The sequence below is a fragment of the Choloepus didactylus genome, chromosome 2 (genome assembly GCF_015220235.1).
Source record: "Choloepus didactylus isolate mChoDid1 chromosome 2, mChoDid1.pri, whole genome shotgun sequence".
In the NCBI taxonomy this organism is placed as follows: Eukaryota; Metazoa; Chordata; class Mammalia; order Pilosa; family Megalonychidae; genus Choloepus; species Choloepus didactylus.
Window position 1 is genome coordinate 96,590,699 of NC_051308.1, and position 23,998 is coordinate 96,614,696.

The following is a 23,998-nucleotide window of genomic DNA, read 5'->3' on the forward strand; positions in this document are numbered from 1 at the left end:
TAATGCAGCATATTTGAATTTTCTAGGATCTAAATGCTGAATTAAATATAAATCCTTTTGTAGAAAGCTCAAGACATGCATGTAATAACTTCCAAATTATTCAAATTATTCAACAGACAAAATCAAGATATGCTATTGCAAATATCTATTTCATGATTATTTAAAATTTCTTGGTTTCTGGCTTAACATTTTTCTCTCAATAAATTATCAATTCTTTAAAAATCACTTTACCTTTCTGCTGTAAGGATTACTAATTACTAACTTGGTGTCATCTGAGCCAGATAAAATGTATTCTCCAGTGTCATTCCAACAGATTGTATTAACCTAAAAAAAAAAGCAGGAAAAATATATGACCAAAACAGACATAAAGCAAAATACACCATCTTCTATTATATTAGCTGATGTTCCAAAATTTATATCACAAATAATGATCTGTGTATGGTAACTAGTATTTATCATTTAATTTATACAAAAATACAAAACTGCCTTTAGCAAAAATGATGTTCTGAAATTTCACAATGAATAGCCTGAGTCTTTCTTACGATTTATTGCTTAGATTTACTTTTGTTTATTTATTTTCTATTAGAGACTTAAAAACAGATTACCAATAAGGAATTAGAAAACCATACTACAAAGTCACAGGAACAAGGCTGTATCATATATATATATATACAGGCATACAGATCAATGATATCAAATTGATAACCCATAAATGAACCTTTACGTTTGTAGTAAAGTGATTTTTGACAAGAGAGTCAACATCATTCAATGGAGAAAAAATCTTCTATTTAAAAAATGTTGCTGAGAAAACTGGATATCCACATGCAAAAGAAAGTGGACCCTTATCTCATATCAAATATAAAAATTAACTCAAAATACATAAATGATCTAAACATTAGTTGAAAACCATAAACTATTAGAAGAAAACATATTAACAAATCTTCAAGACTTTGGCTTTGGCAATCAATTCTTAGATATGACACCAAAAGCATGGACAACAAAAGAATAAAGCAGATAAATTGGAGTTCACCCAAATTAAAAAGTTCTGCGCAAAGAACATTATCAAGAGAGTGAAGACAACCTAAGAATGGGAGAAAACTGCTGCAAATCATGTCTGAGAAGGATCTCTTGTCCAGAATACATAAAGAACTCTTACAATTCAACAACAAAAAGACAATTAACCTAATTTTTAAAAATTAGTAAAGAACTTGAATAGATATTTCTCCAAAGAAGAGATATAATAGTCATTAACCACATGAAAAGATGGTCAATGTCATTAGCTATCAGAGAAATGCAAATTAAAACCACAATGAGATACACTTCGCCTCCACTAAGATGACTCTATTAGGGGGGAAAAAAAACAGAAAATAACAAGTATTGATGAGGATGATAAGAAATTGGAACACTTATATGTAGCTGATGTGAATATAAAATGGTTCTGCTGCTGTGGAAAACAGTGCAGCGATTTCTCAAAAAGTTTAACCTAGAATTATCATGGGACCCAGCAATTACATTCCTAGATATTTCCCCCAGAGAAATGTAAACAGGTACTCTATTCACAATGCCAAAAAGGTGGAAACAACCCAAATGCCTATCAAATGATGAATGGATATCAAATTGTGGTATCGCCATATAATGGAAAAGTATTCAGTCATAAAGATGCATGGAGTACTGATAAATGCTACAACATTGATAAACCTTGAAAACATGCCAAGTGAAAGACGCTAGTCAGAAAAGGTCACATGTTAAATTATTCCATTTATATGAAATTTCCAGAATAGGTAAATCCATAATGACAGAAAGTAGATTGGTGGTTGCCAGAACAGTGGGGAGGTAACAAAGGAAAGTCTCTGATTAATGGATACAGGGTTTCCTTTTAGGGTGAAGAAATGTGTCCAAACAAGAGATGATGGACACACAACACTGAATTAAAAGCCACTGAACTGTTCACTTTAAAATGGTTAATTTCATGTAACATGTATATCACCCAAATAAATACATAAATAAATGAATAAATAACTCAAATTGGATCAAATACTTAAATGTAAAAGCCAAATTATAAAAACTTTACTTGGAAACAGATGCAACCTTGGATTAAACATCGCTTTGTTAAATATGGCACTAAAAGCAAAATGAACAACATTTAGAAAATAAATTGGACTGCATCAAAATTTAAAACCTTGTTCACCAAAGGATGTTATTAGGAAAGTAAAAAAAAAACCACAGAACAGAAGAAAATATTTGCAAGTCATATACATGATAAGGGTCTAGTGTCCAGAATATAGAAAAAACTTTTACAACTCAGAAGACAAATTATCCAATTAAAATGGGCAAACAATTTGAACAGACATATCTCCAGAGTGATACAAAAATGACCAGTAAGCTCAACATCATCAGTCATCAGGCAATTGTACATCAGAACTCATTAGAATGGCTAAAAAAAAACAGAATTAAATAAGATTTTAAAAAGGAAAGTAAGTGTTGCAAACTATGTGGAGAAATTGGATCCCTCATACATTGCTGATGGGAATGTAAAATGGTACACCCAGCCATATTGGAAAACAGTATGTGATTTCTTGAAAATGTTAAATATAGAGCAACCATATGACCCAGCAATTACACTACTAGGTATATAACCAAGAGAAATGGAAAACATATGTCCACACAAAAACGTGTACACAAATGTCATACAGCATTATTCATAATAACCAAAAAGTAGAAACAATCCAAATGTCCATCCAACGTGATAGATCCATACAATGGAATAGTATTCCTCTATAGGAGCAATTAACTCCTGACATGTGATACAAAATAGACAAACCTTGAAAACATTACGCTAAATGAAAGAAGCCAGAAGCAAAGCGTTAAATATTATATGGTTCCATTTATACGAAATGTCCAGAATAGGTAAATCCATAAAGACAATAATTAGATTGTTGACTGCCTAGGATTGGGGGTTATGAGGCAAAGGGGGCGAGACTGCTGATGGTACAGGGTTGCCTTCCGCGGTGTTGAAAATGTTCTGGTACTAGGTATTTATGATGGCTGTACAACACAGTAAATATACTAAAATCCACTGTATTGCACACTTTATAAGGGTAATTTTTTTAATAAAAGGAATTAAGAAACCTCCATTTGAGCCAAGAAGGAATAACAGGTACCAGGGTTACAATAACACCAAAAGCAAGTACAAATTAGCAGACTACCCATGCTTTTTTATATGTACAAGAAACATTTGCAATATAGACCATGTTCTGGGCCATAAAACAAAACTCAACATATTTAAAATGATTCAATGTCATCCGAAGTATATTCTCTGAACAAAAGGAATTAAAATTGGAAATCAGTAACACCAAGATATTTGAAAACTACACACTTTGACATAAATGGTCAAAGAATAAATTACAGAATAAAGAAAGCAATTTGAATGGAAAGAACATAAAAACACAACATACGATAATATCTGAGTTACTACTAAAGCAATACTTAGAAGGAAACTTAACAGTGCTAAAACACCTGTATTAAGGGAGTGTACCGGTTTGTATATATTATGGCCCCCAGAAAAAGCTATATTCTTTAATGCAATCTTGTGGGGGCAGATGTATTATTGTTGATTAAGTTGGAAACTTTGAATTAGGTTGTTTCCATGGAGATGTGATCCACCCAACTGTAGGTGATAGCTCTGTTTAGATAATTTCCATGGAGGTGTGGCCCCACCCATTCGGCGTGGGCCTTAATTAGTTCACTGGAGCCCTATAAAAGCTCAGACAGAAGGGGCTCACTGCTAGAGCAACTGAGAGTGACATTTTGAAGAGGAGCTGCAGCTAAGAGAGGACAAAATGCCCCAAGAGCAACATTTTGGAGAACGCCATTTTGAAACACAACCTGGGAGCAAGTGGACGCCAGCCACGTGCCTTCTGAGCTAAGAGAGGTTTTCCGACGCCATTGGTCATTCTTCTGTGAAGGTACCCTATGGTTGACTCCTTAGCTTGGACACTTTTATGGCCTTAAGACTGTAACTCTGTAACCAAATAAACCCCCTTTATAAAAGCCAATACATTTCTGGTATTTTGCATTCCGGCAGCATTAGCAAACTGGAACAGGGAGTGACATCATCAACATGGCAACAAAAGACATCCCCTGGAAAAAACCTCCACAGAGAATTCAGCAAATGAAAGGACAAATCCCAATTGCTTAGAGCTATGGATAATGGCAGAGATGGAAGAAGGACTCCAAAAGAATCCTGAATCGAAGAAAAAGAAAAACAGCAGGTAGGAAATATCCATCCCAGACCTGTTGGTCCATTCCCCTCACCTCATTCAGTCCTACACAGCTTGGGAGATGCTCAGAGGCAGCATCCCTGTACCTCCCACCATAGAAACAAGCTACAGTCACTCACAGAAGCAGGTTAGAACCCCACAAATATCCAGACACAGGGGACCCAACTCCAGAGACCCAGGGCAGAACACAAGCCGCTGAGGAGGGACACATAAAACAGTGACACCCCCCCCCCCCCAGCAGGGCAAGAGACTGCTGGAAAACATTTACCAAGAGGTTTGCTCACTCAATCCACTTGCTGTTGGCTAGACTGCCTAAAGGCAAAACAGACTTTTCTGGAGTGACCCAACTGGCTCCCTCGGGGATAGTGGGGGATATCTCAAGGGAGAAAAACTGGAATACAAAAAGGGGCGGGGAGGTTCTGGTTTGCTAATGCTGCCGTTTTGCAAAACACCAGAAATGGATTGGCTTTTATCAAGGGGGTTTATTTGGTTACAAAGTTACAGTCTTAAGCCCATGAAGTGTCCAAGGTAAGGTATCAACAACAGATACCTTCACTGGAGAAAAGCCAGTGGCATCAGGAAAACCTCTGTTAGCTCGGAAGGCACATGGTTAGCATCTGCTTGCTCCCAGGTTGTGTTTCAAAATGACGTTCTCCAAAATGTCTGAGCATCAGCCAATGTCGGGGGTCCATTCTCCAAGAATCTCTGAGCTAAGCCAGCACTGAGCTCTTTCTGTCTGCGCTTTTATAGGACTCTAATAAACTAATCAAGACTCATGCTGAATGGGCAGAACCACACCTCCATGGACATAATCTAATCAAAGTTATTACCCACAGTTCAGTGGGTCACATCTCCACAGAAACAACCTAATCCAAAGATTCCAACCTAATCAACACTTATATATCTGCCCCCACAAGACTGAACCAAAGAACATGGCATTTTGAGGGACACAATACATTAAAACCGGCACATTCCAACCACTGGACCCCAAAATGACATGATCTTTTGATATATAAAATACACTCATCCCATCAAAATATCACAGAAACTTAAATCATTTCAGTAACAATAGTTAAGTACAATATCCCATCAAAATCAGTTACAGATGTGGTCTGTCCTAATGCAAAATTCCTCTCTGGCTGTGGACCTTTCAAAGTCAGAAGTTACCTGCTGCCAATATACAAAGAGAGACAATCATAGGATAAACATTCCCATTGCTATAGGCAGAAAGTGAAAGGAAACCAGGGTTCACAGGACCAAAACAATTCCTAAATCGAATGGCATACTCCATTAGATTTCAAGGTCTTGATAGTCATTTATCAAATGGCATTTTTATCCTTGGGGCTTGAGAGAGTGGCAGTCCCACACTTTCCAAAGTATTACACAGTAGCCCTTTTCTCTCCAAATGCTGGGATGAGTGGTCCAACATATCCACACACTGGGGAGACCACCTTCTTCTCAGCCCCACCTTTCTCAAACATCAGGGCGCCACCCAGACTCTCCCTCTCTGGGGCAAAGGCTCTCCCCTCTCCGAACAGTGGGGTGGTGGACAGGTTCTCCCCAATCCCCAAGGAATGTGTTCCACCCTTGCTGACACCTGCAGTGGTAGCACTCTTCCTGAACATCAAGGCAGAAGGCCCGCCCTCAGCCTCCAGGCAAAACTCACCCTTTCCACATGCATGGGTTGCTCTGCTCTGCTTGCCTGAGATTTCTTGACTCCAGACCTCAATCTCCATGGTTTTATCTTTGAAGAAATATTTCCTTCAAGTTGTCCCTTCTGCATCCTGTCCAGTCCAGACCAGCAGTGGCTCCACCTGTATAGATGTTGCAAAAATCTTGTTGGCTTGGCACGAAGCACAAAGGGGTCAAAACCATCGGACAACAGGAGTTTCCACAAATCCTTTCTGGATAACTCCATCTCCAATCGTGGCTTTTACTGAAATGGTAGTCGGGTTCCATGTTTTGGTTAAATCCTCACATGAGGCTGTAGCTTCTGGGGTCTCACTTTCTGGAAACCCAGAGTTTTCCAGACCAGCAATTTATGATGTCTTTGTACCCAAGAGTTCATTTGTCAGCTTATCTCTGTCTTGTCACCTTTTACTATAAGATGCAAGGAGAACCCAGTGTAGTCTGAAGATCTCCTTAGCTAAGTATCCCAGCTCGTCACTTTCAAATTCTGCCTTCCATCCAACAACAGAACACAATTTTGCCAAATTCTCTGCCACTTTAAAACAAGGATCGCCTTTCTTCCAGTTGACAATGACACATTCATCATTTCTGCGAAAGACCGCATCAGAAGTATCTTTAGACTCCGTATTTCCAGTCTCTTCAAAGCAATTTAGGCCTTTTCTATCAAGCTCGTCACAATTCTTCCAGAATCTTCCCCTTATCCATTTAAAAAGCCATTCCAACATGTTTGGTATTTGCAAAATCAGCAGCAACAGCACCCCACTTCTCTGGTACCAAACTCTGTTCTGGTTTGCTAATGCTGCCATTATGCAAAATACCAGAAATAGACTGGCTTTTATAAAGGGGATTTATTTGGTTACAAATTTATAGTCTGAAGGCCATGAAAATGTCCAAATTAAGGCATCAATGCAAGTACACCTTCACCAAACAAAGGCCAATGGCATCTGAAAAACCTCTGTTAGCTAGGAAGGCACATGGCTGGCATCTGCTGATCCTGGGTTGTGTTCCAGCTCCTCTCTCAGCTCCTGTGCATTCTTCAAAACTTCAGCATCCACTTTCAACAGCCATCTTCAAAATGTGTCTCTCAGCTGCAGCTAACATCAGGGGTCCACAAATCCAAACATGTCTAAGCATCAGTGTCAGCAAGCATCCAGGCCTGTGTGGCTCTCTTTTAAAGTACTCCCGTAATTAAATCAAGACCACATTGAATGGGCAGGGTAACACCTCCATAGAAATAATCTAATCAAAGGTATTACCCACAGTTGGGTGGGCCACATCTCCGTGGAAACAGCCCAATCCAAAGATTCCAACCTAATCAACACCAATACATCCGCCCCCAAAAGACTATATTAAAAAACATGGCACTTTGGGGGACATAATACATTCAAACTGGCACAAAGGGGTTTAAAGTGAACCGCTGTGAGACAGGGCAGGACCCAAAACTGAAAAGTGTAAAGAAAATGGAGCAATGAGTGAGGGAGAAAAGTTTAACAAATCATGGGAGCTGGAGAAAAAAAGTCTGCATAAAACCAAACAGAACAGCTCAAGATTACTGGAGAAGGAAGAGAGTACAGGAACATTTCTCCTGGAGGTGAAACAATTGCAGAAAAAGTGCAATCTTAAAAACTGTACCACAAAGCAAGAACATGGATAAACTTTGAGGACATTATAGTAAGTGAAATAAATCAGACAGAAAAGGACAAATATTACATAATCTCAATGATATGAACTAAATATAATATGTAAACTCACAGGATACTGAATGAGGCTAAAGAATGGGGAGTAGTTGCTTGTGTACAGAATGTTTAACCAGTTGAACGTAAACTTGGAAACGGACAGAGGTGGTGGTAGCATGTTATTATGAGAATAATTAACAGTGCTGAACAGTGTGTGAATATGGTGGAAAGGGAAACTAATTTAGAGTCATGTATGTCACCAGAAGTTAAGCTAGAGGTCAAAACATGGGAATGTATAACACAGTGAATCTTGTCATGCGCAATGTCCATTAAGTATACAAATATTAAAAAGTCCATTCATGAACTACAACAAATGTACAACACTATTACAAGGAGTTAATAATAGAGGAGTATATGGGAAAAAAATCTACCTATTGCAAACTACGGACTATAGTTAACAGTAATATTTTAATACTCTTTCATCAACACTAACAAATATACTATACCAATACTATGGATCATTAAAAGGTGGGGATAAGGGGTGTGCAAGGATCTGGGTTTTCCTTTTCCTTTTTATTTATTCTCTAGAGTAATAAAAATATCCTAAAATTGATCAAGGGTTTGTAGGCACACCTATGTGATGACACTGTGAGCCAGTGATTGTATACTCTGGATGGTTTGCATGGTATGTAAATATAACTCAATAAAAACTACATTAAAAAAAAAATGCCACCAAAAAAAAAAAAAAAAAAAAAAAAACTGCACCACAAGTTCAGGGCAAGAATCAAATGAAAAAGAGCTGAGAAAATCTGAAAAGTTAAACATGGGCTATTCTAAAGATCGAGAATAAGTTGGACCAAGCATCAAAGAAGAGCCTTAACACAAAGCTAATCAGCAATAAAAGACCACACAAGAGGGAGAAATGGACCTTCAGAGTTAACTCATCAAGACAATCAGATACCTAGATATCAGCAAAAAATTATAAGCCAGTTTAAGAAATAGGAAGATATGGCTCAACCAACGGAAAATATTAAAACTTCACAGGGGACTCAGAAGTTAGAACAACTAATCAAAGAAGTTCAAACAAATATGAATCAATTCAAGGAGATGAAGGAAAATACAGATAAAGAGCTAAAGAATATTAAGAAAACTATGTGTGAGCATAAAAAAGAATTTGCAAGTATAAAAAGAAGCATAACAGAAGTTATGGGGATGAAAGTCACAACAGTAGAGATTAAAAATAGGGGCCTACAAAATTAAGGAATAGGGAGGAAGTGACAGAACCTACTTCTCTCCCTAAAGCAGCAAGCAGCACCAGGCAGAAACTATCTGAATCAAGTGTTTGGGGGATCTGGAGACAAGGGGAGTTCAGTATAATACTCATGGGAGTGTCAGACAAAGAGACTTGAGAAACCATGGTCAGAGACTATAATTACATTCACGAATCCTGGCACCCATCTTTGATGAAAGCAGTGGGGGAGGCCCAATCCTTGCAGGTGGGAGTTTTCCATCCCAAGTACAGAGGAGAACAGAGCCCAACAGTGAGCCAGTTATTGGCCCACAAAGTTAGAACACAGGATAACACAGTTTCAGAACAACCCAGTCAGACACTGCCGGGCACCACTGTTTGGACCACATCAGAGGCAGAACTGGCAAAGAGCCATATCAGCCTGCCTTTGTAGGGATGAGGGGAAGCCAGAAAATTCAGCCAGATGAAATGTAAGGGGGAAAAAGGGGGCTTTTTAGAGTCTTTCCTGACCCTCTCCCAGGGTCATGTGGATCTGGTCTAAGCCCCCTGCATGGGTACCTGGTCCTGCACTGGCTGGGAGATACTAACAAACCAACTGTCAAAGAAGAACCTCAACACAAACCCAACTGACAAGAAATTAGACAAGAGAGAAACTGACTTTTGGAATAAAACCATCATGATAATCAGATACCCAGATATCAGCAAAACATCACAAGACATACTAAAACATGTTAAGATATAGTCCAGTCAAAAGAAAAAACTAGAAAACAACTATTCAGAGATGTTCAACCAATTCTCTTAAATCAATTCAAGGAGATAAAGGATATTAAGAAGACACTGAGTAAGCATAAAGAAGAAGCCGAAAGGATATAAAGAAAAATAACAGATCTTATGGAAATCAAAAACATAATAGATGAAATTAAAAATTCACTAGAGACACACAACGGCAGATCTGAAAAAGGCAGAAGAAGGGATCAGCAAGTTAGAGACAGAGCATCCAAATTTGAACAGAAAAAAAGAACAGATGGAGAAAAGAATGGAAAAAATTGAGGAGGGTCTCAGGGAAATGACTGACAACATGAAGCACACAAACATACGGGTGTTCCAAAAGGAGATGAGAAAGCTTCCAGAAAGAATATTTGAGTAAATAATGGCGAAAAATTTCAAACCATTATGAAAGGCATAAACATGTAAATCTAAGAAGCCCAAAGTATTCCATACAATGTAAACCTAAATAGACCCACCCACACCAAGACATATACTAATCAGACCATCAAATGCCAAAGAGAAAGAGAGAACTCTGAAAGCAGCAAGACAAAAGTGAGTCACCACATATAAGGGAAGCCAGGAAGACAAATGAAACTAAGTGTTAATTTCTCTTCAGAAACCATGGAGGCGAGAAGGCAGTGGTACAATATATTTAAGATACCAAAAGAGAAAAACTGCCAGCCAAGAATTATTTATCAAGCAAACCTGTCAATAAAAATGAGGAAGAGTTTAAAATATTCACAAATAAATAGAAGCAGGAAAAGTTTGCTATCAAGAGACCTGCCCTATAAGAAATATTATAAGGAGTTCTACCAGCTGAAGACAGGAGAGGCTTGGAGAAGAGTAAAGAAATGAAGACTATCCGTAAGGGTAGCTAAAAGGATAAAAATAAAGAAAAAATTGTTATGACAAAAAAAAAAAAAAAGCCAAAGGATAAAATGGTTGAAGCAAGTACCACCTTTAAAGTAATAACATTGAATGTTAATGGATTAAACTCCCCTATTAAAGACAGATATTGGCAGAATGGATACAAAAAATATGACCGATCTATATGCTGTTTACAAGAGACTCATTTTAGATGCAAAGAAACAAATAGGTTTAATGTGAAAAGAAACAAATAGGTTTAATGTGAAAGGATGGGAAAAGATATTCCAGGAAAGCAGAAACCAAAAAAAAGCTGGGGTAGCTATACAAACAGCAGACAAAACTGACTTTAATTGCAAAAATGTTCTAAGAGACAAGGTGAGACATTATATATTAATACAAGGGGCAATTCACCAAGAAAAAATAACAATCATAAATATCTACACATCTAATCAAGGTGTCCCGAAGTACATGAGGCAGACACTGACAAAACTGAAAGGAGTAATAGACGTCTGTACAAAAATAGATAGACTACAATACAACACTCTAATCAATAAATAAAACATTTAACATAGGATCAATAAAAAAACAAAGAACCTAAATAATACGATAAATGAACTAGACCTAGTAGACATATACAGAACATTGTACCCCAAAACAGCAGGATATACATTCTTCAGTGCTCATGTAACATTCTCCACAACAGACCACATGCTGGGGCACAAGAGGTCTTAATAAATTTTAAAAGATTGAAATTATTAGGAAAAAAAAAAAAACCTCTTTCTGATAGTAACAGAATGAAGCTGGAAATCAATAAATTCAGAGAACTGAAAAATTCACAAATACATGGAGTTTAAGCAACAAGCTATTCAGCAATTTGGGGGTCAAAGAGAAAATTAAGAGAAATTCGTAAATATCTCAAGACGAATGAAAACGAGAAAACAACTTGAAAAAACTTATGGGATGTAGCAAAGGCAGAACTCAGAAGGAAATGCAGCCCTAAATGCCTGCATTAAAAAGGAAGAATGAACTAAAATCAAATACCTAACTGAACAACTGGAGAAACTAGAAAAAGAACACCAAACCAATCCCAAAGCATGCAAAAGGAAAAGAAATAACAAAGATTACAGTGGAAATAAATTAAATTGAAAACAACCAAAAATATAGAAGCAATAGAACCGAAAGTTGTTTTTTTTTTTGAGAGCAGTAAAATTGACAAACCCCTAGCTAGAATGACAAACACAAAAAGAAAAAAGACGCCAATAAATAAAATCAGAAATGAGACGGGAGTCATTACCACTAACCCCACAGAAATAAAAAAGACCAAAAGAGGATACTATGAACAACTGTATGCCAACAAATTAAGACAATCTAGATGAAATGGACAATTTTCTAGATACACATTAATAACCAACACTAACTCAAGAAGAAACAGAAGTGAGGCATGAAACTAGGTAAAGAATCTTGAGGTCTTTATGTTAACTGAAATAAGGCAGAAATGAAAGGACAAACATTATAAGGCCTCACTAATATAAACTATAATAAGCAAATGTTGCGAATTGAATTCAAGAGCATAGGATATCGGGATAGAATGTGGGCAGAGATTGGACAATCGCTGTAGGAGCACAGAATGTTCAATAAAGCTTACTGAAAAGGTGCCTAGATTGTAAGCTCTTACAGCACTCATATCTATTCCTGAGTTTTTAACTGTTATTTAAGAGACGTTTATTTGGTACAAAATTTATATTCTCTGTAGTACTCTCCAACTTAACCTGTATGGTCAGTCTATTGAAACAACTTAATTATATGGAACCCAGAATAGGGAATGAGATCATGTTATTCTGTATGGCTTAATGTAATACACCGATACATCCCAGAGTATTTTGGGCAGAAAATAAAAAGGTATTTGCAAAGCCCCTTTGAAGGACTGGGGGAAAATGTGGAAATATTAAACTTCCCCACCTAGGGAATTCCTGAAATTCTTGCACGCATTAGGGACTCCCAATTAAATAAATTCAAGCCCTCAATCTTGGGACTAGCCCTTATGAAACATATTACTGCAAAGGAGAACCTAAGCCTACTTATAATTGTGTCTAAGAGACATCCCCAGCGAACCTCCTTTGTTGCTCAAATTTGACCTCTCTCTCTCAGCCAATTCTGCAAATGAACTCACTAATAAGGCCTCACTAATACAAACTAACCATAATAAGCAAATGCTGAGAAATGAATTTGAGAACATAGGATCTCGGGATAGAACATGGACAAAGATTGAACAATCGATGATGCAGGAGTACAAAATGTTCTCCTACGTTGTCCCTACGTTAGACATGACTCCCAGTGTAAGTCTCCCTGGCATCGTGGGACATGACTCCCAGGAATGAGCCTGGCCTTGGCATCATGGGGATGAGAAGGCCTTCTTGACCAAAATGGGGAAAAGAAATGAAACAAAGTTTCAGTGGCTAAAAGATTTCAAATAGAAGTGAAGTACATCAGAAATAAAGGCAAACACTATAATGCCTCACCAATATGGACAAACTACAATGTGTAAAGTCAGAATTGAATCTTAGAACACACCCTAAGAGGGGAACGATTACTGTAACGGACCCAGATTGTAAGCTCTTAAAGCAGTCAAATCTATTCTGGAATTGTAATGGCTATCTCCAAACTCTGAGATGCTGATCCCTTAGTGTATAACCTCATTGGTCTCTGGAAAATTGGGTATCTCTGTGACACCTGAAACTCAGAGCTAGCGCTCGGCAGATACGAATGTCAGTATTAGCGCATACAGCAACTGTTAAAAAACAAAAGCTGAAAAAGAGCCTAGACTTCAATCAGTGATATGAATGAAGAAGAGCTGGTTAAGACTAGGGCAAACCGGGCCAAAGGGTAAAGGTTAAAATCGACTGTTTTGTGCTGGAGGCGGGGCAAGATGGTGGAGTGGTGAGGAGCAGAATTTCGTCTCTCCCCTAGAGCAGCTGGCAATTACCCAAGAACTATATGAAACAGTGTTTTCGGGATCTCCAGTAACCAGTCACACATTGGACACAAGTTTGGAATTGGAGGAAAAGCTGAGATTGCAGCGAACAAAACTGACTGTTTTAAAACTTCAACTTCCATGGTGAGACCAAAGGAAGAGATGTCTATTTGGAGCAGGATCTATATTTTCTAAACAGTATAACTCTGCAGTTAGTTTGTTCAAACACCACAATTACATGGAACTTTGAAAAGGAAGTGGGATATGGTAGGTTTGTATAGATTAGAGTGAAACAGCAACACATTCCAAAGTAATTTGGGCAGAGAATAAAAATATATTTGCGGGGCCCCCCTGAGGAACTGGGGGAAAATGAGGAGGTGTTGTATTTCCTCAGCCTGGACTGATGCTGATGTCACAAACATTGAGGACTGGTGGTTTGATGTGCTGAGCCCTCTATCACGGGACTTGCCCTTATGAAGCTCATTACTGCAAAGGAGAGGCTAGACTTGCATATAATTGTCCCTAAGAGTATCCCCCAGAGTACCTCTTTGTTGCTCAGATGTGGCCCAATCTCTCTCTAACTGAACCACCTCGGCAGGTGAACTCACTGCCCTCACCCCTACGTGGGACCTGACTCCCAGGGTTGTAATCTCCCTGGCAATGCAGGATATGACTTCCGGGGATGAATCTGGACCTGGCATTGTAGGACTGAAAATACCTTCTTGACCTAAAGACAGGATGAGAAATGAAACGAAATAAAGTGTCAGTGGCTGAGAGATTTCAAATGGAGTTGAGAAGTCACTCTGGTGGACATTCTTATGCACTATATAGATAACACCTCTTAGGTTTTAATGTCTTGGAATAGCTAGAAGTAAATACCTGAAACTATCAGACTCGAACCCAGTAGTCTGGACTCTTGAAGATGACTGTATAACAATGTAGCTTACAAGGGGTGACAATGTGATTGTGAAAACTTTGTGGATCGCACTCCCTTCATCTAGTGAATGGATGGATGAGTAGAAAAATGGGGACAAAAACTAAATGAAAAATAGGGTGGGATTGGGGGGATGATTTCGGTGTTCTTCTTTACTTTTATTTTTTATTCTTATTCTGATTCTTTCTGATGTAAGGAAAATGTTCAAAAATGGATTGGGGTGATGAATGCAAGACAACACGATGGTACTATGAACAGTTGATTGTACACCACACCATGGATGACTGAACGGTTATGTAAATATATTTCAATAAAACTGAATTTCATTTTAAAAAAAAAGATTTCAAACAGAGCTGAGAGGTCATTTTGGAGGTTATTCTTACGCATTATATAGATACTCCTTTTTAGTTTCTAGTGTATCAGAATAGCTAGAAGATAATATCTAAATATGCTGAAATGAAATCCAGTAGATTTGATTCTTGATGATGATTGTTCTTCCAATTTGCTAATGCCGCCATTATGCAAAATACCAGAAATGGATTGGCTTTTACAAAGGGTATTCATTTGACTTCAAATTTACAGTTCTATGGCCATAAAAGAGTCCAAACTAAGGTATCAACAAGAGGATACCTTCACTGAAGAATGGCTGATGGCATCTGGAACACCGCTGTCAGCTGTGAAGGCACGTCTACTGGTCCTCTGCTCCTGGGTTGTTTTTCAGCTCCTCTCTCTCAGCTCCTGTGCATCCTTGCTTCTTTCTCCCAAGGCGTTTCTCCCTAAGCATCTGGGGATCCTCTCTTAGATTCTCCAGGGCAAACTTGAGGCTTCATCTCTTAGTTTAGCATCTCCAAGCATCCTTCTGACCACATCTGCAAGCGTTAGCAAGCATCTGGGTCTGTGTCAGCTCTTAGCTTCTCTCTTAAATACTCCAGTGAACTAATCAAGCCCCACCCTGAATAGGCAGAGTCCACAACTCCATGGGAATAATTTAATCAGAGGTTCCACCCTAATCAACAGACTTATCAGTCTGCCCCACAAGACTGCATTAAAGAATATGGCTTTTCTGGGAGACATACTATATCCAAACTGGCACAACTTTATAACTATTTAGCTTTTATTGTCTGATTGTAACAATCTTGTGACTGACTTCCTTTATCCAGTGTATGGGCAGATGAGTAATAAAACAAAGACAAAAAAATTTATAAATAATAGGGGGGTGGGGATATGGGATATTTGGAGTGCTCCTTTTATTATTATTTCTTCTTTATTTTGGTGTAATGAAAATGATCTAAAATTGATTGTGGCAATGAATGCACAACTATATGATGATACTGTGAGCCACTGACTGCATACTTTGGATGGATTATATGGTATGTGAATATATCTTAATAAAATTGAATTAAAAAAAAAAAACTTCACACATAAGCCAACAGTACAGAAACAGAATTAATATGACTTAATGTAAAGATGTGCAGAAGACCACAGAATAATCAGTATTTATGTAATTGCATCTCATCAATAATATTGCTTGGCAAAAAAAAAAGAAATAGAAGACCTCAACAAATCAGCCACATGTAGAGATGAGTCAGTCATCGAAAACCTCCCAACAAGGAAAAGTTCAGGACCAGATGGCTTAACAAGTGAATTCCATGAATCATTCCAAGAAAAATTAATATCAATCCTAGTCAAACTCTTCCAAAAACTGAAGACAAGAGGTCACTACCTAATTCATTCTATGGGGCCAACATCACCCAAATACCAAAGCTACATCAAGATACTACAAGAAAAGAAAATTACAGACCAATTTCTCTTATAAATATAGATGCAAAGAGCCTCAACAAAATACTTGCAAACTGAATCCAACTGCACATTAAAAGAATTATACACCATGATCAACTGGGTTTTATCCCAAGTATGCAAGGGTATTTCAACATAAGAAAATCAATTAATGTAATACACATTAACAAAATGAAGGGAAAAAAAAGTACAATCATCTCGATTAACGCAGAAAAGGCATTTGACAAAATCAAGCATATTTTCTTGATAAAAACACTTAGAAAAGTAGGAATAGAATGAAACTTCCTCAACATGATAGAGAAGATACGTGACAAACCCACAACCAACATTATATTCAATGGGGAAGGACTGAAAGCTTTCTCTCTAAGATCTGGAATGAGATAAGGATACACCACTACTGTTGAACACTGTTCTGGAAGTTCTAGCTAGAGCAATTAAGCAAGAAAAAGAAATAAAACACTTTCAAATAGGAAAGAAAGAAGTAAAACTTTCCCTATTTGCAGATAACATGATCCTATATATATAAAAATTCCTGAAAAATCTACAACAAAGCTACCAGAGATAATAAACAAATACAGCAAAGCGACCGGGTAAGTTAAACACACAAAGATTAGTAGTGTTTCTATACAATAGAAATGAGCAATCTGAGAAGGAAATCAATAAAAATTCCATTTACAATAGCAACTAAAAGAATCAAATACCTAGAAATAAATTTAACCAAGGGTGTAAAGGACTTGTTTACAGAAAACTACCAAACTGCTCACACTTCCTGACTTTAAAGCATATTACAAAGCTACAGTGGTCAAAATAGCATGGTACTGGCACAAGGACAGATATATTGACCAATGGAATCCAGCTGAGAGTTCAGAAATAGACTCTTCTATCTACGGCCAAATCATATGTGAAAATGCTGCTAAGTCCATTCAATTGGGAAAGAAAAATCTCTTCAACAAATGTGCTAGGAAAACTGTATATCTATATGCAAAAGAATGAAAGAGGACCCCTATCTCATACCATATACAAAAATTAACTAAAAATGGATCAAAGAACTAAATAAAAGAACTATAAAAAGCTTAGGAAAAAAAATGTAGGGACACATTTCAGGATCTTGTGTTAGGCCATGGTTTCTTAGACTTTATAACCCAAAACACAAGCAATGGGGGAAAAAAGATAAATGAAACTTCCTCCAAATTAAAAACTTTTGTGCATGAAAGGACTTTGTCATGAAAATGAAAAAACAACCTACTAAATGGAAGAAAATATCTGGAAACCACATATCCGATAAAGGTGTAATATCCAGAATATATACAGAAATCCTACAGCTCAACAATAAAATGACATACAACCTAATTAAGAAATGGGCAAAATACTTGAATTGACATTTCTCCAAAGAGGATATACAAATGGCTAAAAACCACATGAGAATATCTCAGCTATTAGGGAAATGCAAATCAAAACTGCAAAACACAACTAGGTGATGATACTGTGGACACTGATCGTATACTTTGGATAGAATATATGGTATGTGAATCTATCTCAATAAAATCTGCAGATTCAAAAAAAAACTGCAATGAAATATCATTTCACACCCACCACCAATCTAGCAGGCTCTTAAAAAAAAAAAAGCACAGAAAATTACATGTGTTGGAGTGGATGTGGAAAAATAGGAACATTCAGTTATTGTTAGTGGGAATGTAAAATGGTGAAGCTGCTGTGGAAGACAGTTTGGTCATTCTTCAGGATACTAAGTATAGAATCACCAAATGACCTGGTAATCCCTCTACTAAATATATACCCAGAAAAACTGAAAGCAAGGACTCAGGTATTTTCACACTGATGATCACAGTGACATTATTCACAATTGCCAAAAGATGGAAGAATCCCAACTGTCCATCAACTGATAAATGGATAAACAAGATTGTATATACATACGATGAAATATTCAGCCATAAAAAGGAGTGAAGTCCTGATGCATGTGACAACATGGATGAACCTTAAGGACATTATCCTGAGTGAAATAAGCCAGACACAAAAAGAGAAATATTCTATGATCGTACTGATATAAAACTAATTATATTAAGCAAACTCACAGAGTTAGAATATAGAATATAGAAATAAAATACAGAATATAGATTAGTGGTAGAGAATGGGAAGCTGATGGTTAACTTGTATACAAGTTTTATTTAGGTTCACTGTCAAGGTTTGGAAATGGATGGTAGTGATGGTAGCACATTATTCTGAGTGTAATTAACAGCGCTGAATTATTTACATGAGTGTGGTTGAAAGGGGAAATTTTAGGTCATATATTTCAGTAGAATAAAAGTTAAAAGATAAAACAGAACTGTAGCACAGTGAACCCTATTATAGACAATGGACTACAGTTACTCTTACAATTAAGAATGTTCTTTCATGAACTATAACAAATGTACACCACTAATACAAGGTATTAATAAAATGAGTGGTATATGGGGGAAAAATATACCTAATGCAAACTATGGACTATGGTTATAGTACTATTTTAATATTCTTTCAGCAGTTGTAAAAAAGGTATCATATTAATGCAGGGTGTCAGCAACAGGGGTTTATATGGAAATACCATATTTTTTACATGATTTTTCTGTAGAGCAACAACTTTTCTAACTAAAAAAAAGTTAATAATAATAAGACATTTCACAGGACTTTGTATTGTGGGGTTTAAATGAGCTAATCCATGTAAACTGATTCACACAGTGCCTAATATATAGACTCTTTCAATAAATTCTGGCTACTAGTGTTAGAAAAAATATATATGGCACATAAAATGTTGCTATCATCAACTGTAACAAATGTTCCACACCAATGCAAGGTATTGGTGGTGGAGTGGTGAATTGAAATCCTGTATTTTATGCACAGTACTGTTCTATAAACCCACAATTTCTCTAATAAAAATTTTTCTTAAAAACCACATATATTAGAAAGAATAAAAGTCTCACATCAATGACTTTAGTTTTCACTCAAAAAATTATACAGAAAAGTAAATAAAACCCAAACCAGCAGACGACTGGAAATAATAAACATCAGAGCAGAAACCAACTAAATAGAAAACAGAAAAAAAAAGAGAAAATTAATGAAACCAAAATCTGGTTCTTTGAGATCAAGAAAATAAATAAACCTCTAGTCAGACTATTCAAGAGGACAAAAAAGAGAAGACACATATTACCAATATCAGCAATGAAATAGGTGACATCACTATAGCTTCTATAAATAAAGACACAAAAGAATATTATAAACAACTTTATGTCAATAAATTCGACAACTTAGATGAAATAGACAATTTCCTTTAATGACACATACTATCAAAGTTCACTTAAGACATAGATACCTTGAATAATCTACATTTATTTAAAAAATGAGTAGTTTGAAATATTCCCCAGTGAAAATCTAGGCCAGATGACTTCACTGGTAAATTCTATAAACATTTGAAAAATAAATCATAATTCTATTTCAAAAAATTAAAGAAGACAAAACATTTCCCAACTCAGTGGATGAGGCCAGCATTATGCTAATATCAAAACCAAACAGTGTCATTATAAGAAAAGAAAACTCCAGAATAATGTCCTTAATGAATACATATGCAAAAATTCTAAACAAATTCTAGCAAATGAAATCCAACATATATAAAAAAGATAATACATTATGACTAAGTGAAGTTTATCCATGGAATGCAAGAAGTGGTTTAACAACTGAAAATTAATCAATGTAATTCACCATATTAGCAAACTGAAAAAAGGAAAATCATATAATCTTCTGAATAAAAGCAGAAAAGGCAGGTGACAAAATTCAACATTCCTGATAAAAATTCTCAGCCAACTAGAAAGGGAAGTGAATTTTCTCAACATGACAAAGAGTACTGTGATAAATCTACAATTAATATCATAATGAACAGTAAAAGACTCAGTGCTTTCCCTCTAAGATGAGAACAAGGTAAGAATGACTCTTCTCATCACTTCTGTTCAACACTATTAGAGGTACTAGACAGCGCAACAACGCAAGAAAAAGAAATAAAAAGAGTCCAGACTGGAAAAGAAGTAAAACTATCTTCATTCTCAAATGACACAATTGTTTATGTATAAACTCCCATGGAATCTTAACATAGCTAACAACTAATAAGTGAGTTTAGTAAATTATCAGGATACAAGATCAATATATAAAAATAAATTGTATTTCTACATATTAACAACCACCAGAAATTGATACTAAAGGGCAATACCATTTACAATAGCATCAAAAATATGAAGTACTTAGGGCTAAATCTTACAAAATAAATGCAAGAACTATACACTGAAAACTAAGCTCTGCTTAGTTTCGTTAAGAGAAATTAAACAAGATCTAAATAAATGAATGATAGATACACTATGTAGTGGGTTGAACAGGGCCCCCCAAAAGATGTGTCCAGATCATAACCCCCAGAACTGGTAAATGTGACCTTATTTGGAAAAAAGGTATTCACAGATATAATTATTTTATATATAATTATAATCTGAAATTAAGTTAAGGACCTTGAGGATCTTAAATCCAGCAATAAGCCTTCATAAAAGAAAAGGGAAACAAACACATAGACACACAGAAAGAAAAGCAATATGAAGATGGAGGCAGAGATTGCAGTGATACATTTACAAGCCAAAGAACACCAAGGATTGTTGATAGCCACAGAAAGCCACGATTAAGAGGCAAGGAACAAATTCTCCTTCAGAGCCTCCAGAAGGAATCAACCATAGTGACACCTTGATTACAGACTTACGGCCTCCAAAACTGTGAGAGAATAAATTTCTGTTGTTGTAAGTTACCTAGTTTGTGAAAATTTGTGATGACGATCCTAGGAAATAAAACATACTGAGTTCATCATCAAAAGACTCAATATTGTTAAAATGTCAGTTCTCCTCAAATTAACCTATAGGTTCAATGCAATCCCAATCAACAAGCGATAGAGAGCAATTAATGAAGGGGAAACAATAACCCAATAAGAACAGGTAAGCTATCATGGGTAAATTTAATGTTCTGGGAATGCCCAGGAATGACTACGGTTTGTTAATTTCTGGTGGGTATGGTAGGAACAAGTTCACAGAAATGTTGCTATATTAGGTTATTTTCTTGGGGTAGAGTAGGAACATATTGGAAGTAAAGTAGTTATTTTAGGTTAGTTGTCTTTTTCTTACTCCCTTGTTATGGTTTGTTTGAAATTTTTTACTGTATTTTTTTTAATTTTTTTGATATAGTTAATTTTTTAAAAAGTTAATTTTTTAAAAAAATGAAAAAAATGCAATCTCAATCAAAAAATTTTTATGGAAATTGTCAGGCTAATGCTAAAATTCATATGGAAATGCCAAGGACCTAGAATAGTCAATACAGCTTTGAAAAGAACAAAGTTGGATGACTTATACTGCCTAACGTCATGACTTACTATAAAGCTACATTAATCAAAAAAGTGTGGTATTGGTATAAAGAAAGATGAATATCCACAGATCAATGAAATAGAATTGGATCCAGAAATAGACCCATACATATACAGTCAACTGATTTTCAATGAAGGTGCAAAGGCATTTCAGTAGAGAAAGGAAAATGGTGCTGGAACAATTGGTTATTCACATTAGGAAAAAAAAAAAATGACCAACTTTGACCCTTATTCTCACCCCATATACAAAAATTAACTCAAAGTGACTCAAAATGAATCACTGCCCTAACTGTAAAACATATAATTATACAATTTCTAGAAAAAAACATAGGCAAAATACTTCTGACCTTGAATTAGGCAAAAATTTCTTAGCTCCGACACCAAAGATATGACCCATAAAAGAAAAATTGATAAACTGGACTTCTGCAAATTAAGATGCCAGGTTTCTGAAAGACATTCTTAAGAGAATTAAATACTCAGAAAAATCATGTGTAAATCATATTTCTGGCAAAGAACATGTATTGAAAACACACAAGGAATTCTCAAAATTCAGTAATAAAAAAAACAAACAACTTGATGAAAAATTGGGTAAAAGATTTAAATATACTTTTCCAAAGAAGATATAGGGGTGGCACATAATTACATGCAAAGATGCCCAAAACCATTTAGTCATTAGGGAAATACAAACTAAAGCTACACTATGGTATCACTAAATACCTATTAGAATGCATAAAATTAAGAAGACTGACTACACCAAGTATTTTATCTTAGTCTGTCAGAGCTGTAAGATAAATATCACACACTGGTGGGCTATATGACAAACATCACACATTAATTGGCTTAAACAACAGGAATTTATTGGCTCACAGTCTGGAGGCTAGAAGTCCAAAATCAATGTATCAGCAGGTCATGCAATCTCCAAAGCCTGTAGAATTCTGGTGGCTTGCTAGCAATCAATCTTTGCTCTGTCACATGGTGATCTGTCTGTCTCCTAATCTTGCTACTACTGACTAACTGAATCTGAATTTCCTCTGCTTGTAAGGACTTCAGTCATACTGGATTAAAGTCCATCCTGAATCAATTTGGTGTCATCCTAACAGTATCTTCAAAGATCCTATTTACAAATGAGGTCACACCCACAGGACTAGGGGGCTATGACTTGAACATGCCATATGGGGTCATGATTCAATCCCCAATACTAAGTGTTATTTAGGGCATCAAACAACTGGAATTTTTATATTCTGCTGGTAGAAATGTAAAATAACACCAACACTTTGGAAAATAGCTTGGCTGTTTTTTAAAAAGTAAGCATACATCTACCATAAGATAGAGTCATTTGACTTCTAATTATCTATCTGGAAGAAAGCATATATCTACACAAAGACTTCTACACAAATGTTCATAGCAACTTTATCTGTAATAGCCTAAAATGGAAACAACCCAAATATCCATCAACATGTTAATGAAAAACACTGTATATCCATACAATGAATGCTACTCAGCAATAAAATTAATAAATTATCAATACATTTAACATGAATGAATCCTCAAATAATTATGCCAAGTAAACCTGAAAGTAAATGAAGCTAAACAAAAAAGAGTACATAATGGAGGATTCCATTTAAATAAAATACTAGAAAATGAAAATTAATTTATAGTGACAGAGAGGAGATCAGTGGATGTGTAGTAATGAGCGTGGCAGGGAGGGACAAGAAGGGCTCATGAAGAAAGCTTATTTTGATTTTGGTGGTGGTTTCATAGATACATACATATGGTAAAATTTATCAAATTTATACTTTAATATGTACAGTGTATTTATGTCAATTATATTCAAGCTGTTAAAAATCCCTATAAAAATTCAAAACACAAATGTAACAGTCATTCAACTAAGGTAATTAATGTTATTATACCATAAGAAAAAAAGGAATCAGATCATGCTGGCATCATTCTATTAGCTACACTGGACGTTTACATAAAGTCTTCAAAATTACCAAGTGAAAATCATTTCCAACCTAGAATCCTATGTCCAACCAAACCATCAAATGTCAACTGTGATCAAACATAAACATAGGAAAAAAAGGTATTTTCAAACATGGAAGAAAAGTTTACATTCCACTCACTCTTAGAAAAATATCTGAGAATATACTTACAATAAAACCTGAAAGTAAATTTAAAAATGTGAAGATATACAATCCACAGCCTGTAAAAACTTGAAAATATGATAAAGGCAATTGCATGATGAAGGAGAATCCATTTTAGTTAACACTAGGAAATTCTCCTTTAGGTGGGGCTAAAGATTTGTCCGTAGGTCCTCAGAGAAGGATATAAAACTTAAC

The 23,998-nt window shown here is 36.0% G+C and overlaps 1 protein-coding gene across 6 annotated transcripts in view; it reads right to left on the reverse strand.

Annotated features, from left to right (window-relative positions):
• The window catches only part of DCAF6 (DDB1 and CUL4 associated factor 6), a 201,023-nt gene that overhangs the window by 144,725 nt on the left and 32,300 nt on the right, over nucleotides 1-23,998 (reverse strand). For all 6 annotated transcript variants that reach the window (XR_005215172.1, XM_037825416.1, XM_037825415.1 and 3 more), the window contains exon 3: nucleotides 232-324. Coding sequence is in view for 5 of the 6 variants with exons in the window: in XM_037825416.1 (XP_037681344.1) it covers nucleotides 232-324 (93 nt within the window). In the remaining variant the exon portion in view is untranslated. The remainder of the gene's footprint in view (nucleotides 1-231; nucleotides 325-23,998) is intronic.